The sequence below is a fragment of the Nanorana parkeri genome, unplaced genomic scaffold, assembly GCF_000935625.1.
Source record: "Nanorana parkeri isolate BGI_ZX_2015 unplaced genomic scaffold, ASM93562v1 scaffold2242, whole genome shotgun sequence".
NCBI classification, from domain to species: domain Eukaryota; kingdom Metazoa; phylum Chordata; class Amphibia; order Anura; family Dicroglossidae; genus Nanorana; species Nanorana parkeri.
This window is the reverse complement of record NW_017308510.1, coordinates 68,211-86,043: the sequence shown is the minus strand read 5'-3', so window position 1 is coordinate 86,043 and position 17,833 is coordinate 68,211. Positions and strand designations below refer to the sequence as shown.

The 17,833-nt window shown below is 41.7% G+C and overlaps 1 protein-coding gene across 1 annotated transcript in view; it reads left to right on the top strand.

Moving 5' to 3' along the window:
• Positions 1-17,415, top strand: part of LOC108801186 (S-adenosyl-L-methionine-dependent tRNA 4-demethylwyosine synthase-like) — a gene marked incomplete at its 5' end in the record, with an annotated part of 110,850 nt that extends 93,435 nt beyond the window's left edge. The window contains one exon of the mRNA XM_018573116.1: positions 17,145-17,415. Within this exon, the coding sequence (XP_018428618.1) occupies positions 17,145-17,366 (222 nt within the window). The remainder of the gene's footprint in view (positions 1-17,144) is intronic.
• Positions 17,416-17,833: the final 418 nt, after the last annotated feature.

Genomic DNA, 17,833 nt, shown 5'->3' with positions numbered 1-17,833 from the left:
TTTTCATTTAAAATGTTTTCCTTTTTCATGAGCGTTTTTAAAATCCCCTTTTTGAGTACTTTTAATTTTGAGGTTTTGGATGGGGTGATCTTTCTGGGAGAAGTGATGCACTGAGGTGCCATGTTCATTCTCCTTGTGGTTATTGATTGAGCTCCTGTGTAGGTTCATCGCTGCATCTCAAGATGAACCTACAAAGGAGCTCAATATATGGCACATAAGTCATACAGCAACATTTCAGGGCCACGTAACTGGCCAGTGATGAGTCCAGATGTAAATCCCATAGAGCACCTGTGGAGAGATCTCAAAACAGCAGTTGGGAAAAGGAACCCCTCCAATCTGAGAGACCTGGAGCAGTTGGTGAAAGAAGAGTGGTCCAAAATTCCTGTAGAGAGGTGTAAGAAACATTGATGGTTACAGGAAGCGATTGATTTCAGTTATTTTTTTCCAAGGGCTGTGCTACCAAATATAAATTGAGGGTGACAATCATTTTGGCCAGTCCATCTTTGGAGTTTTGCATGGAATGTGTCAGATTTGGCTTTTTTTTTCTCCACTTTTTTTGTGTCATACCAATATATAAACATGAGAATGCCTAAAGATGACAGAAATGCAGGGTTGCCAATTCTCTGGGCCATGACTGTAAATATATATACACACACACACACACACACACACACACACACACACACACACACACACGTATGTTCTAGGGGTGCCGATACAGAGTATTTGGCAGAGTACTTGCAAGTTCTGTCTCCCAGTTCCTGATTGGCAAGGAAGCCAGGCTGCCTAGGAACAAATGAAGCCGGCTTCCTAGCGAACTAGGTAACCGGGAGGCAGGTCATGAAGTGCCACCCAGCTTCTTGATTGGCTAGGAAGCAGGCTTCACTTGTTGCTATGCAGCCTGGCTTTCTGACCAATCGGGAAGCTGGGCGGCACATCCTGACTTGCCATCCGACTTCCTGATTGGTCAGGCAGGCATGGCAAGTGAAGCCGGTGTTCTTTTGCTAGAACACTGGCTTCACAGGCAATCAGGAAGCTAGGCGACGGGTCATGATCTGCTGCCCGCCTTCTTTGATAATCTGGGCACATGGCACTGGTTCTCGGTATCGGTGAGTACAAAACAAATACAATATCGGTACTCATACTCAAATACTCAATACCGAAAAACCTGTATCGATATATCCGTAGCATGTAGACATGTTCCAACCCCCCTCTGCAAAACACCCCCTCGAACAACAAAGTAACATCTCCCCTCTGCCAAAAACGGTGCTAAAAAGTTATTTCAAATAATCCTGAGGTTCCTGCGGCATGCACAACCTTTATATAGAGGAGTGCAGTGCTCAGCTTCAGTAGGCGGGCACAGACATGGTGTCAATTCGTGGAGAAAACATGCTCCTCAATGTGACTCCAGCTTTGGCATCCTGCCATCCAGTGTAACCCGGGAGGGTGGGGGCTTGTGCACTTTTGTTTTTCAATTCATGACCGTGCACACCCCCGCTCTTACGTCAGGTTGGCAGGGGACATATAGCAGCTTTTGTCAACAGGGTGCCTCAAAATTTTGTGACTGGGGCTTCTAATTTGAAAGAAGGGCTTGCAATATGAAAGGGGACTTGTGATGTAAAGGGTGAACTTTGATGTGAATGGAGGGAACTTCTGATTTTAAAGGGGGACTTTGATTAGTCAGGTATCTGTTTCCAAATTTGCAAGGCCACCACCTGATCCTCTGTTAACACTGTTAAGTTTTACCAGGTGAATGTTTAAGCCTCCTCAAATGCCAGCTTAAGTCATAAAGCACCTTGAGCTGCTCTGTGAGTTGTGGTAGGGTTCGCACCCTCGTTCCATGGGCCTTTTGTCATTTGTTTGCTGGTTTGAATGTTCCATAGTCTAAGAGTCCAATGCACTCCACTATGAGCTTAATTGAAAAGTTGTGAGATCTGCTGGACATCTTTCAACACATCCCATATTACATTGCTACCTGCAAGCAGTAATGTTATATCAAATGCACAGCACTACATATTCATAGGGCATAGTGAATATATGTCACCACAAGGAAGTATATCCAGTGGAATTCTTCAAAGAGTAGGTTAACACACTTCAAGATCATTCTGTTAATAGAGCTAGGCTAGAACTAATGGAAATTAATATATGATTTTGCAAGTTTGACCATAGATATGCTTTAGTAAGCAGAATTCAGCTGGCAGGACAGCTCCTTTTGCATTACATGTTCTCCTGTAAAGAAGGTCTTTTTATTAACAGTGCTGGTCCAATATCGTTTGTGCTAGCCTCTGTAATGAAATCTTTTTTCCTTTTTCTGTTAATTTTAATAAAGTACTTTGGGGTCTATTCACGAAGCTGCCGAAGGATCTGGCCATAGCTTTGGCCGATCCTTCGGCTAGCTTCGGCCCCAGGACCCCTTCGGTTCAGTAGAACCGAAGGGGTGCTGTACGGGCTATTCATAATAGCCCGTACAGCTCCCGATCATGGCCGAGCGGCTCATCGCCGGACAATAGGAAACTATTGGGCGGAGCTAGCTGTCACTGCTAGCTCTGCACTATCGTTTGCTATTTACATCTTTTTTAACTTTTTTTCACTCTTAATTCACTTCAAATCAGTCATTCACTCGGCTGCCCTCGGCAGCTTCGTGAATAGACTCCTTTGTCATCATACAGGCCAGTGTAAATGGTCATGGATGATATCACTGCTGCCAGTACATCTTAAAGCACTGCAAACAAGCCATTGCACATTACTTGTCCTTCAGGGGGAGTTTCCGCATGCTCTACAGTAATGGCCCTATCATTTGGAACCTCTCTTGGTCCAGGTTATATTCGTATTAACCTGTAACTCATATGAAAGAAAAAGCAAAGTGCCCAAGACATTATTAAATGTTATATTTTTTGTAAACTTAAACCCTACAAAGTCATTCATACTAGTCTGATGTGCATCCTCAAGGTTATTTTGTGTTTTTGCTTCATTACCAAACAATTTTTATTTGCACAGCTGTTGACTAAATTTGCCCATTAATTATATGCTTAATTGAAATGATTGACAGCTCATTTAGATCCTTTTGTTTACAGCCAAAGAAGAAAAAATCTAGACACAAATATAATAGGGCTGAGTTGCATTAAAGCAGACTTGGCAACACATAGGGAGGAATTTATCATAGCAACTTGCACGGAATGTATGTGACGCGCTTTGCGCCAGATTTATGTTTGCGAGTGTAATGTTGTTAATGAGGTTAAATAGACTCCAGGAAAGAAGACTCCTAACTCCAGACAAAAAGTTTAACTGTTGCTTTTTTAAGTTGTCATAGGGACGTTTTAAGTAGCGAATGTTTTGTTAGGTGATGCTCCAGTTTCAGACAGCCGCAGAACAAGTGCAGATTTAAAACAGGCGCAAAACACCGGCAATTGGAAAAGTAGTGCAAGCTCAGGTCAAAACAGGGGCACATGTTAAGACAGATTTGCACATTAAAAAAGTGATCGAACTGTCTAAAACTGTCACAATTGCTTTGATAAATTCCCCCATAGAGTAATTAAAGTAATTTTTGTGTATTTCCAGGTATGAATTATCTTTTAAAAGAGATTACAATACTCCCCCCAGACAATGGATTAATCTGCTTTTCTCCCCAGAAGGATGACATTTTTTGCTTTAGTTTTGTTACCCTGTATCTTTACTTGCATTTGTCCTCTGTAGTTTTATAAATACGGAAAAGTGTTTTTGGCACAGCAAATGTATGTGAATACAGCCAAAAGTCTGTGAAGGGGACTGCCCGATCTGGATAAATAAACCTCTTGAGCAAGGGTAGTGAATTTAAATTTATGTAGGTACAGTGAGAAAAATTGTCATTGAGCCGAGGTCCAAATCACAGTCCAGACATAACAGCCTCTCAGTTCATTTCAGAACTGCGGTCATCCATTTAGGCTGTATTCACACCCGCAACTGCACTGCAATGCACATTTGCTGTTGTGTTTACCCAGACACAATGCTGTTGCACCAATCCTGGCACATCACTCAGTTCACCAGTCTATCAAGGACGTGGTGACCACAGAGTGGAAAGATCCAGAGCGCAAGGTGTTTTTTTCCTCCAAACTGAAAAGAAGGTTTCCTTTAAAGGGGAAGACTCGGAGGTGTGGGAAAAGTGTCCTAAGGTGGACGCTTCCCTGGCAAAATTTTCAAAGAACACGGACCTGTCCTTCGAAGATATGGGACTGCTTAAGGATCCCATGGATAAAAAGGCTGAAGCAGTGCTCAGACGGGCATGGGAAGCCGCGGGGGCCGGGTTCAAGCCAGCAGTGGCTGTTACTTGTATGGCCAGAACATTAGATGTCTGGCTGGCACAGCTAAAGGAGCATCTGGATGGGGGGGACAGACAGGGCCACAATTGTGGATTCTCTGCCAGTACTAGAGAAGGCGGTAGCCTACATAGCGGATGCTTCTATGGAAGCGGTGAGGATCTCTGCCCGTACCACGGCCCTTATCAACTCTAGCAGGAGAGCCCTCTGGTTGAAGACGTGGCCGGGGGATGTAGCGTCAAAGACAAAGCTCCTTGAGCCTATCTCTCTAATGCTGTCCTGGAAGGTTCCTAGAAACAGAGTTACCAGGTACGTAACTCCAATTTTTGGCTAGAACTTTATTGAAATGTCTTAAGTGACATTTTATTAAGTTCTATGGGCACAGCACAGTGTGATGCGGTTGTGGCTGGCTTCACTGATGGATGCTGTACTTTTATTTTATTTTTTCAAAGTGCCCCCTTACATCAGTTTTCTCCATCAGAGTGCCCCTTTCCATTGGCTGTGCCCATCAGAGTGCCCCCTTCCATTGGCTGTCCCCTTACTGTCATAATGTAAGGAGGCACTCTGATGGGGCAACTAGTGTAAGGGGGATCTCCGATGAGAGCAAATAATAATGTGTTGTCCCCATCAGAGTGCCCCCTTACACTCTTTGTCCCCTAAAGGGCCAGTTCACACCAATGTGGCGCAGTTAACGCACACTACAATGCAACACACCTATGGTGCGGCAGGTGCATTGCGTTGATTCATTTGAATGGCACCCCAAATACACCTCTTGGCCGTAATGTGTTCAACCGCATCACATGGTACTGCAATATAATCTGTTGCGGTGTGACCGTTTAAAAAAAGTAATGCATGTGGTGCCCCGTAGAGTGCACTAATTGCATAGAAGCATGCAAATAATGCACCACGGTGTGAACGGGCCCTCAGAGTGCACCTTTTATAGTACTCTCCTCACATATAATGAATGCAGCATGCAGCATTCTACTGTCCTCACATGTTTCTTTGGGGTATCTTAGCTGGGGGATGAAGTCAGGAGACCAGTGGTGGAGCTGGGACGCAGAGCACGCAGCCGGGAAGCAGAGCCAGGGGGTAGAGCTGGGTGGAATCAGAGCAGGGAGCCTGGTAGCAGAGCTAGGAGGGACAGGACCGAGAGCTCGTGATGTGAGATGGCTATGGGTGGCTGAAGAGGACGGAAGATACTGTTCCGTCCTCCTTTAGTGCTCAGCGGGACACCAGATGTCATTGGCTATTGCGGTCTGGACTGGCCAACTGCTCAGCCCGTATCCGGACCGCAGTCTGCCATTTGCTGATCCCTGCTCTAGAGGTTAACAATTGTTTGTTTGACTTTCGATACTCGCAGATATATTCAAATGTTATGATAAGACACTAAGATTTATAAATTCAAGCCTTTAGCACACATGCATGGAGTCAAAGATGCGCGCACGCAAATCCCTCTTATTACACTGCAATGCATTATTGAAACTATTCCTTTTTTTTCTCTACTCGTATGCATATGAGTGTAATAACTACACTAAGATAGGGATTTTACTCACTCGTTATTAAACTAAGACTTTGATGTAATCCATTTCTTATATGCTGGAATGGTGTCTCGCTCCCATGCCAGCTAAATCTTTCCTTCTGGTGATATGTGAAGTTTCATATACCATCATTTTAATACTTCTCTCATTTTTAATTCAGCATATGGAATTTTATAGCAAAACCCCAAAGCTATTTCAGAAAGTAAAATTGCATTTGTACCTATTGCAGACCAAGGTCACCTGTGTTCGACAAACCTCAGACATTTAAAGGGATTCACTTTAGCTTTTTGCAGTTCTCTTTTAGACAAAGATCTTAATGTTTTAAACAATACGAATTTTTTTTTGCTTTTAACGGCATCTATAAATATGTTACCCTGATAAGGTAATAAATACAAGTTATGTTCTGTTATACTCATTCAAATTTATTTAGTAATTATGTCAGCAGACCACATCTACTTTAGCCTTCTAAGGGGCCAGGCTGGATTTTTCCCCAGCCGATCACTTATGTGCTGTCTCCTCTACAGATGGACTAGTGTTGTGAATGCTCCCCTTCCCATCTGTGTCAGAATTACTTTGTATTTCACCATATGTGCAAAGTTTTCAATGCTGCTGCAGGTATGTGTGGGCACCTCTATGTACCTGGGGCAGGAATCCCAAATATGCTGTTTAGAAACAGCTGCTGTCATCCATTCAAGTTCATGATCGGGTGACGGCAGCCACATTTTGAAAGTGGCAGTCTGCCGGCACTCCATGCATAATCTTATTTGATACGATTACATGCGGTTAGGAATAGATCACTATTCCTCGACGTATAGATCCTGCATCCAGCGATTTAAAGATCTGTTCCTAACCTGTTCCTATCCATTAACTTGAACTGGTGACAGTGGCCGCTTCTACAACACACACAGGGACCATGGGGAATATATTTAGCTAACATCCAGAAGGAAGGACAGTGTCGGCACCAATTCAGAGATGATTTGAGGATCTACAGCTGAGTGATGAACAATTAAGCAATTTCTTTGTTACTAGGATAGTTGAATGCATTTTAGCAATAAATTGCTGAGTTTAGTGTAATTGTAAGTCCCAGTCCCATGAGCAAGAGCAAGTTAGTACAGCTCTTGCTTGAATGATCACTGTGGCAGCCATGCTACTATAGTCTTTGTAGACCAGACCAAGGGTTTGTACTGTGATCTTATCTTAAGAAATGTAAAGTGGCTTTGTGCATCTCATTTTTTTTTGATAGGTAAATATGAAATGTTGCATTTTAATATTATCCAGTCTTCTATCCAACCGCCGATTAGAGCTCTACTCCCCTTTTTTCCCATGTCTGGCTATATTAGATTGATTTAATTGATGCAGTTTTTTCTTTTACACTGCATGATGGCACACCCAAAAGGCAATTTCTGCTGTGTGGGCTTGATGAGATTGCTCATTGCTGGCCCAAGAGGTATTGGTTGTCCTCCAATAAATGCCCTTTCTATCCCTCAACTATGACGGCATAATGGCACAAGATTACATAATTCAATGGAAGCTCACATATTGCCATCCGTAATTTTGCTATTGCCTTATTTAGTTTATATGTAATCCAGACTTGGACAAATCTTCTTAGAGTTTGATCTAGCTCTAAAACAGTAGGTAGCTTGCACCGATTTAAACAGTTGATGGAACAACAATGAGAAGTGCTTCTTCGCAAGAGCTTGGCCAACCTATTCAAATCCTATTATAAAGATCTATATAACCTGCAGTTTCTCCAAAGAGACCCTAATACTCAAATTGACCAATACTTGAGGGCTTCTGGACTTCCAATAAAGCCAGCAGAGACCAGCCAGTCTTTATACTCAGATGACCACGGGTGAATTCCTGATGGCGCTTTTAGAACTTAAATCTGGTAAGGCACCAGACCCAGACTTATTCTCCTTACTATATTACAAAACATTCTATCAACAGCTGGCTCCTAGATTCATTCATATGTGTAACACTGTTTTACAGGGTTCTACTCTCCTGATGGATACATTATATGCCCATTATATCAGTTATTCCCAAATAAGGCAAGGACACTTAGTATTGCTCCAGCTACTCCCCAATGTTGATATATGTTGACCTTAAGGTCTTTACCAGGATCCTTACAGGATTTCCCCTTAATAAGCTCAGCTTATTGTTCCAGAACAGGTCGGGTTAATCCCAGGTAGGGAGGCCAGAGACAACACTCTAAACACCATATATACTACTGGGAGAAAAAAAAGACGCATATGATCTTACTGTCAACTGATGGTGAAAAGGCTTGTGACAAAGTAAACTGGCAGTTCCTACACAACACTCTGTCGCACGTTGGCCTTGCCCCCCACATTTGCAAGGGGCCTCAAGTTATATGCTCCCATCTCCTGCCAAGGATAATGAGGTCCTGCTGGAGCTGTTCGCCATTTGGAACGTTACGAGCCAGGGTTCCCCTTTCCATTAATTTCACTAACCTTGGAGCCTTTTCTGAGGCAGTCTGTTCCCATTTAGATATCATGGGCCTTGAAACACCACAATCTTGCATTCCTTGATGAACTACAGTAAATCAGACGCTGGCAATGGGGTGGGGGCAAATGTGTTTATGTAAGTGGCTCAGATTTGGCGAGGAAGGGGGTAGCTGGGGAGTATCAGCAGTCCCCTCCTTGGCGTGGGGAAGGGAGAGAGAGGAATGGGGCAGGTGATGATGTGAGAGGGACCCAAGAGGGGTTTTGGTGATCTACAGAGGAGTAATTTATATTCCTCTGTGAAATAGAGGTCTATCCAGGAAAACCAGGTGTTTAGAATGGCGTCCTTCTTGGGAGCTGGTAAGATCTTCCAATGGGCGTATAGCCTGCTTAAGGCTTACCTGCTCGCTGATACACCCCTCTCTGTGAAATTTAGCAAAAAGTCTTCTCCATCCACCTCATTAACACAGTCTGAGCCTAAATTTCTGGTTCTCTGGAAACCATCCTCTCTACCCACAAGTCACTGTTTTGCAGGAAATAACAAAATAATGCACATGAAAGATCGTATTCAGACAAACCTGGTTCTATTGTATTGAATTCACTGAATGAGTGAACCAGAATATTGCCCTTACCAAACCTGACCCCGTCTGAGAGACTTTGAAACTTGCTTAGAGCCTGTTTGGGTGTCAGATGCAAGCACCCCCCTCCCTTCTTTTCTCTTCCCCTATGCCATCTCACATACCACATCATCCCTTCTGATCCCCATCTGTCTCCTGATTTCCCTGTTTTCATTATTCAAAAAACTGACAGGGGGGTAACAAAGATAGGACAACAAGAATTATCATAGTGCGCTCCAGGCGTTCTCTATTTTTTCTGTTGACTTAATTTGCTTTGAAAACAAAATTATGTGTCTTGTTGCTGTGCTCAGTCTTTCAATAATGTAATATTTTTCACACTGAGCGGTCTTCAGCGACTTCAATTCATTATTGTTTTATTGTACCAATGTGTTACCTTGTATTAGCCTCCTGTTTTGGTATAATTGTTCATGCACTGTGCCATATGCCTGCAACATTTGTAACCGTGTGCTTGGTAGAATTGATGCTGTTTTGAAGGCAAGGGTAAACACCCCAACTATTGATTTTTGATTTAGTTTTCTTTCTGTTTATGAACTTTGTAACTTGTTAATTGAGGCTAGGTCCACACTAGGGCAATGCGGTGCGGTTACCTGCCGCTATATCGCCAGTGCAATCGCACACGATCACAGTTGAAAAAAACGTTCGGTGCATGTCGCAGAAAAAAAGGTACCTGTACCTGTTTTCAGCGATTTGCTTTCAATGGGGTTATATCCGTGTGGCAATGGGGCCGCGCGGCAATTGCTGTGTGCAATCGTGCATGATCGTGTGTCCCTGGGATCGCCGATATGTGCACCTAGCCTAAAAGCAATGTCATTATTTTTGAAAGCATCCTTACTTTACAGCATGTTTTTTCTCAAGTGCCTAAACATGAACTGGTTTAACGATAAATACATTCTTGATACATTACTTGAACTCCAGTTGGCATATGAAGGTAAACAAATCCTGCATTCTGAAGTCTCTCAGGACAAGCTTCTGTATTTTACAGCTTGAAATGGTTAAAGGCTAAAAGTAAGGTGTTGGGGTTTTAAAGCATAATTTACATCTCACAACCAGCTTCATTGCTGCCTCGGCACTGTTGCTATCTGTATCTACGTTATCTGCTGCCATGTGCTGCAGACACATCCTTGTATGCTTTTTTCATATTACCAGGTGGCAAATATATTCTACTCCACGCACTGGACCAGTACATGTCTACAAACGTTTACGCAGGCCACTTGTGGTGCTTTGGGGTGTCCCTCTCATGGTTTTGCCTGAATGCCACTCTATGGTGACCAAAAAAACCTGTATATTGGCTACACTTTCAATTGTGTACATGAGTTATCTTCCTGCAAGTTATATTTAGTAAAGAAAACCTAAAGACCAAAAACTGATCATACTGTGCTGTACAAGTTCTACCTGTTTCTGTGAGGACTGGATTCTTCTTTTTGACTTGTCATCTCAGGGCAGCATGGTATGTCAACTTGATGCAGTGTGTCCAGACTAACCTGTGCCAAATCCTTTTATTTCCCAGTACCACTTTTTCCTCTTTCTCTGAAAGCTGATAGTAAAAGTTTTGGCTTTCTGACAAATGGGCCAGAGCATGAAGGTTGAATACCTGGCTTAAAGGAAATTCACCTTCTCTGTCTGAATTTCACAGCCACTCTCCTGATGATATTCTGTTCTATTCTTTCTGGCGTGCCTCTCACAATGCCCCTAATGGAAAGAGCCAGGATCTTGCCAACCTATTTTCACATTTAGAATCGGGTACCAATGTGTTTATATTAGAAGCTTTTCCTATTTATGTTGTAGCTAAGTAAGCACTCTGTCTATCACATGCTTGGCTAGAATGGCTCTAGTGTTGAGGCTAAATTTATTAGCATTCCAAGTCTTGTTACTTTACAATGATTTGGCATTTCTTAAGATATTCTTATGTACACACAGTGTTATGGGGCAATTATCAGACCGTTATGCAAAAATGTGTGTTTTGTTTTTTTATGCAACGTCGGTGAGATTAATTCTTGATTGAATGTTATGCTGCTGTTTTTGATGCCCAGCTTGGAGGGTAGTATGGCAATATCTTTCATGAATATAAAAAAATGCTGAAACCTGCTGTTTTTTTTTTTATAATTACATCTTAACACTCTACTACTATTTTTATCAATTTTTTATTGTTCCAGCTGGGAAATAAAATGGATGATCTTGTGATGTTTACCATTTGGTTTACACAACATGGAGAACAATTTAAAGATGCATTTTGTGCAGAAAAGTTATTTTAAACATTAGATACTTGTTGGCTGCATAAGTAGCCATTTTCTTTTACTCACATGTTAGAAAAAAGGAGTAAGTGTCTAAGAACCAAAGTCCAACCTTTTGCTTAAGTAGCCTGTGACTGGTCTGCTTGCTTGGTGGATAAAGCTGTGTGCTCTTAACTAAACATTGCCCGCAATTCTATGTTTTTCGGCAGTTGGCTGCACCAGAGCTCGTTTAGGAATTTCACACCATAAGGGATACATTTTTTTCAAAAACCATATTTCTTTCTCCCCCAGGAAGGGTCAGCAGACTTGTTAGAAGACCTTGTTGTAGTTTTTCCTCCAAAATGAGATGACAGTGGGGCAGTATGCTACCCATGATGCTACATTTCTTTCCCTCTCCTCGATGGCCTAAACAGGAATACTTGTGCAACCTGTGTAGGACTGCATGGGCATAGCCAGTAGACTCTGGGAGGTAGATCAGACTTGTATGTTGTTCTTTAGTGAGAGAAATTAATATATCAATTCAAGCTTATGTAAACCAACATAATATATAGCACTTAACAGTTTAAAAATCCCCCCACCTTACTCTCATTAGGGAGATACTAATTGATTTTTCGCTGACTTACATTTATTACTTAGCTCCGCAATTTCGATCTCACCAACATCTTTTAATGTCACTGAATAAATCTGCTGTGAGTTTAGGTCCCTAGAAATTATGTATATCTGCCAAATTGTTGTGTATTGCTGCAGCCTATTATGCCATTTTAAGACCTCATTCCTTCACACGGCTAGCAGCAGTAAAATGGCTTGTACTGTCTGATTTTTTTTTTCTGGAATTGTAAGCATGATTACTAGTGTGTTTAGAATCCTTTTTAAAGCTTGACCATGTGTTGGTAGATTGCTATTTATTTGAAAAAGCCAATATAATTTTTTTTTTTTTTTTTTTATTGCATTTTTTTTCCCCAATATGTCTTCAAGAGTTTGTCATACAATTATGCACAAAGAGACACATATATTCAAAACAATATACCAAATACAATAGGCCCATTTCCTAGGACCAACATATACAAACCCCCCCACCCCCTATCCCCCATGTGCTGGTCGCCCCCCTTAACAGAGTTACAAAGCTCCGCCTCCATTACCCCATTACTCGAAAACAGGTATGCTGTTAGTTAACAGTAGGAAGCTCCAGGACCCCCAGGTAATTCGTAAGCTTTGCCTTAAGGTACCATGTGGTATACTCAAAAGGTTTCATTAGTCGGGTGATTTCCTGAGCACTAAACATTGTACTAAAAAAATTCTTCCATCTGCGGAAGAAGAACCGAGTCTGTCGATCCCTTTGTTGCTCCGCCTCCAACCTTTCCCTATGAAACCGAATTATTAGTTCCAGTGCCGCATCACGCAGCGCCTTGCAGCAATGAGACATATGTGTACCCAGTCCTCACTACCTCCCCTGCGAGGGCCATGGTCACATAATGAAAAAGAAGAATAGTCCCAGGGTCGGCTTATTAAATCTGAGGTATTCGGAGGTGAATCAGCATCTACAGAATGGGTCTCAGCTAACACCCTGACACATTTTGGTTTCTACATACAATAGGGGGAATTGATCAAAACTGGAGCAGACGAAAACTGTAGTTGCTGGTGACAACCAATTTCCATCTCTCTTTAGTTTAAGTTTTGAAAACGATAGAGAAAATCTGATTGGTTGCCATGGGCGACTGCTCCATATTTTGTCTGCTTTAGTTTTAATAAATTCCCCTCTGTGTGTATGCACACACTGTTCCTTTCATTGTATTTAGTTTGTAGCACCGGTGCCACTCTTTGGCCTTCTTTTCGAATATTTTATGAAATGTGTCCTTGTTAAATTATGTATGAATAATATGAAGGTACATACTCTGTTGGTCACTAGGGCTGTGCGGCATCTCAGGAGGCCGTAACGGGAGTCTAACCAGGGCTGTACGGGCGGGTGCGGATCTCGCCATGCCTGCATGTGGCTGGCAGGAAGGAAGGAGGAAGGGATGTACAGCCAGAACGGCGCTGTAAAAGACAGCTGCCCTGAGGTCCCCAGCAAGTCTGGGACCTCATGGCAGCCGCTCCCGTTTAAAAATTTAAAGTGCCTGTATCGATGATGGTGCATCTGTACTAATTTGCTTCAATCCATCCTGGGAGCGAGCTTGGAGCGGTGGCTACTTCACAAGATACACAAAGGGACCATGGGGAACAAAAGTATCCACCCTCCAGAAGGAAGGGCAGTGTCAGCACCAATTCAAAGATTTGATGATCTATAGCAGAGTGATACACAAATAATTAAGATACATTTTTGTTAAAAAGTTGTACTAGAATGCATTTTTAAGATTTAACTCTTGAGTTTAGTGTCACTTTATGCTGATAAATCATTTCCAATGAAAGCCATAAGAAAATCCCCTGCATCGTCTTAACGTTTCAGTTGTGCTTGTAGGGTGATGTTCTTATGGCTTTCATTGGAAATGATTTAACTATCAGTATTATGGAATGGATGATTTGGTCTGAATTGAGGTGAACTGTTCTAAAAGCCTGAGTCCCTCTTCAGCTTGTTATAGAACTTGCAGCTTTGAGCATCCAGAAGCTGTGCTTCTCAGTGCAGAGCTCATGAAACCTAATTCATAATGTAGTTATTTCCCAGTGCCTGCCGATTAATTGTCTTCACTTCTCATGCCAGAGCAAATACTGGGCAATGTACATTTTTTTTTTCCTTTTAACAGTTGTACCAAAAATAATATTTGGTTTTAGATGGGAAGTTTTAGTATTATTTTTTTTTAGTAGATTATAATGTTCTATACCTTTTTTTTTTTTTTATTGCATCTCTTCAAAATACAGAAAACTCTTTAGGCTTATTTATAAACCTAATCAGCCTTATGCAGGAAACAATGAAAGGAGCATAACTCACAAAGCTATGTAATTTAGAATTACTTTCAACTGTGCAAGACAAATTCTGGTTTGCTACTGTGGGTATTGGACTCCCCCTTGGCACTTTGCTCCTTGCATTCTTTTGCTAAATAAAACCTGAATTGTCTCTTTTCAAACCTGTGTTTCTTGGGAGCAAAACAACTGCAACACACATAATAGGGCAATACCATTAAAGTTGATGCTGATAATTGAAAAGGTCAGTCTGTTGTCCACTGCTCACCTTTAGTGAAAAGTCTGAAGTCATAGTTTCCCCAGTCATCTTCCAGGACAGCCATCGAGATATAGGCTCCGCCTGCCTGCAACAGGAAACACATCAACCACATTAAATAAATAGACTCCTCCTTCCATCCCAAGTCAGTTTTTTTGTGTTTCCGTCGGCTACACAGGGACATCATAATGTTTGTTATTTTAAAGGGCTCATGTTTGTTTGCCTTAGGGCTGAGCCTCACCCTACTATGCATTGGGACCTACTCCAGGGTTACCTGCTGCAGTGCATACAGGGATTCCCTATCGGACCCCCACCCGATTCTTGGCCAAGGTTCCCTTCCGTCACTCAGGGAAGGCAACCATCCTCCTGCACGTGAGTAGGCGCCAGATGGTGGCCCCCCCCGGGTGTACAGCAGTGGCAAGGTGTGATGACCTGGAGTGTGCAGTGCCCCTATTGTGGACATCAGTCTGGCAACAACAGGGGCAGCATGGAGGTACGGGGAGGCTGAGGAGCCCAGGGTCCCAGATGCCTAGGAGCATATCGGGCACTTACCGGTCGGTAGGGGGAGAGGTGACAGTCGGCGGCAGCGTAGGGGTGTTGGTCCTCGCGCGGAGCACTGCACCGTCCCTTGGGCTCATACTGGATTCCCTATTTGGGGGATGAAGGCCGTGGATGCGGCGGGTGAGCGCAATAGTATCTGTGGGATGGAACAGTTGTTGAGGTTCTGCTCACTCTTCTATATTTACCTATTTTAATTTGGTGGCGCTGGGCTTTGTGTTCTTCAAAATTCTTAAAGGTAAGAAAAAAATACTGTACACACACATTTGGCCCTTGCCCCCAGCATCACAGGAACAAGTGTGTTTCCTGGTTTAAAAGCTGCACATGTGCAGTGTATGTTCCCTCTCTCCCTATACCTGCGGAGAATGAGTGCAGTTTTGCTGGGATAGGGAAGACAAATACAAACCAAAACAAAATTTGCAGTATATTTTCTGTATAAGAATGAAGTCCCCGTACACATGGTAAAAATTGACATCAGAGGAGGGATAGAAAAAAAAGTAATCCTTTTGAAAAAGTCCATGAGGGACGAAACGTCAAGGAAATTCTTCTCCTTCACATCGGATGACCTTTTAGGCTGAGTGCCCTTCACACTCAATTGCTTGTAAATATCCACAATCCTGTAAGTGTGAAAATTTTTTTGCGTTTAAATAAACCCATTGAAATAATACACTTAGGATTCTCTTTTTCTTTTTTCTTCCTTTGTTTCCCATTCATTACAATATTTGTTCGGTCCCGTGTCCAACTACACTGGGTGGGTTGGCTCAGCCGCTATAGCGGTGAAGGACGGGTTAATCGGAGGAGAAGCCTTTAAAAAGTTGTTGCAGCGACTCCGTGACGGAGTGAAGAAAAAAATGAGCCTTTAACTTTATATTTATATATACTTTTCTGCTGACTGCTTTTTCCGAAACTTTTTTATTTTTTTATAAAGACAGAAGCAGATTGGAGATGAGACTTTAATCTGTTTGTTCTTCAGTTCTCTGGATTGAATGCCTATAAGGTTTATTATTATATATAAAAAAACTGCTCAGATAGGAAGTATTTACTGTGATAATCTGAGTGGCTCCGTTCCACTATTATCCATCCTTGGTTATTTACCAGCTCACTGAGTGGATACATTTGCATGCTTTGTCCAATTGGTGCGTTGGTTTGGGTGGCTCCGCCCCACTGTTGCGGATTTTGTGTATGGGATTACACCAGTCTAACTTGTTGGGCAAGTTGAGGTTGGCTGCAACTAACGATCTAATTGCCTACTGTGTGCTACATTGAACACTTGCACTTATTGGGAGTTTATATTATATTTTTGCTTATATTTGAGCTTATATTTTTGTTTATAAATTATATTTTTGCTCATATTTTTGCACATTCCCACTTTCCCTTATGGCCGAATACAACTAGCTTTCACTATTTCGTTTAGACGGAACCTTGGAGTTGTAGATTTTAAGAGATACACACAAGAACCAATCACTCACTAGGATTTTTATTAAAAGGCCATCACACTTTTTATTATTTCACAGACATCACTCACCTTATCCTTCACTTTATATTCACTTCACATATTTGCAGAATAATTTTTTCACATTGGACTAATCACCACCTAACCATACTGTGACTATTTTCACTATTCACAGTAAAACCAAATAGATTCACTTACCAAGCGCAACATACCCACTTCTCTTTAAAGAAAAAAAGTAACGTCACCTTGCACCATTAGTGGTACAATTAATAAATAGGAAAATTTAAAAATGGGTCTATTCTTTAAATCGTGTGCCACATTTTTGTCATATACTTATTTATATACTGTGCAAGCAGGACCTGGTGTATAACTAAAATATATTTTTGTGCGTGCAGCTTTCTGGTTTGTGAAAGGTGATAAAATTGCTTCCTGTTGACAAGTATTCTGTTAAATGTATTATGTAAGCAAGCTAACATGTTAAATGGTACACTCTCTTATACAGGTGATGCAAATATTGATCTATTAATTGTAACCATGTCAGAACTGTTTTTATGGCACTCTCCGTTGTAAGTACTGCTTTACCCTAGAGGAGGAGTATATGGAAATGAAAGGGGTAAAAACTATACTTTTATTATATTGCTGAAATCAGTCTGTGAGTGCTGAATATGCACAGATAGAAGGACTCTTCATCTACGTTTGTGAATCACTTGGATTTTAATGAATGTGGAAATATAATAGCTAAATAATAATTTATAGAAGCCTTTAATGCTGCTATTCTATTTATTTATTTGTACATATTCCTATGATCTTTTTTTCTGTTCTAGTTCAAGATTGATGGAGAATGGTGGACTTGGATCGATTATGAGAAATTCCAAGAATTGATTCTCTCACACGAGAAGGGTGGTGGGACTGAGACATTTACTGCTTTGGACTATGTTGCAAAAACACCTAAGTGGGCTCTATTTGGTTCCAGTGAGAGGGGTTTTGATCCTGTAGACACACGTTTCCTGAGAAAAAATAAAACCAAGGATATTTCTGGGTGCTAGGGACAATTTTCTGCTGTATATTGAAAATGTCTTTGCCTTTGCTTTAAACACCAGGCCACCAAGTTTAGACCAAACATTTTAAGGATATAAAATCTAGTGAAGTGCCACAGCCCTCGTTTTTATAAATGGCATAAAACCCACATTTTTGTTTTTTATTTGGTTTTGACTTTGTTATTCATTTGTGTTTTAAAGTGACACTAAACTCAAAGCTTAAAAATGCACTCAAGTACCCTAACTATTACACAAATAAGATACATTTTTTTTATCACTCGGCTGTAGATCCTCAATTCATCTCTGAATTCATGCTGACACTCCTTCCTTCTGGAGGGTGGCTACTTCTGTTCCCCCATGGTCCCTGTGTGTATTGTAAAGTAGTCACTGCTCCAAGCTCACTCCTGTGATGGACTATAATCTCAATACAAATTAGTGAATTAAACGTGAAATTGTAGTCCATCACAGGAGCGAGC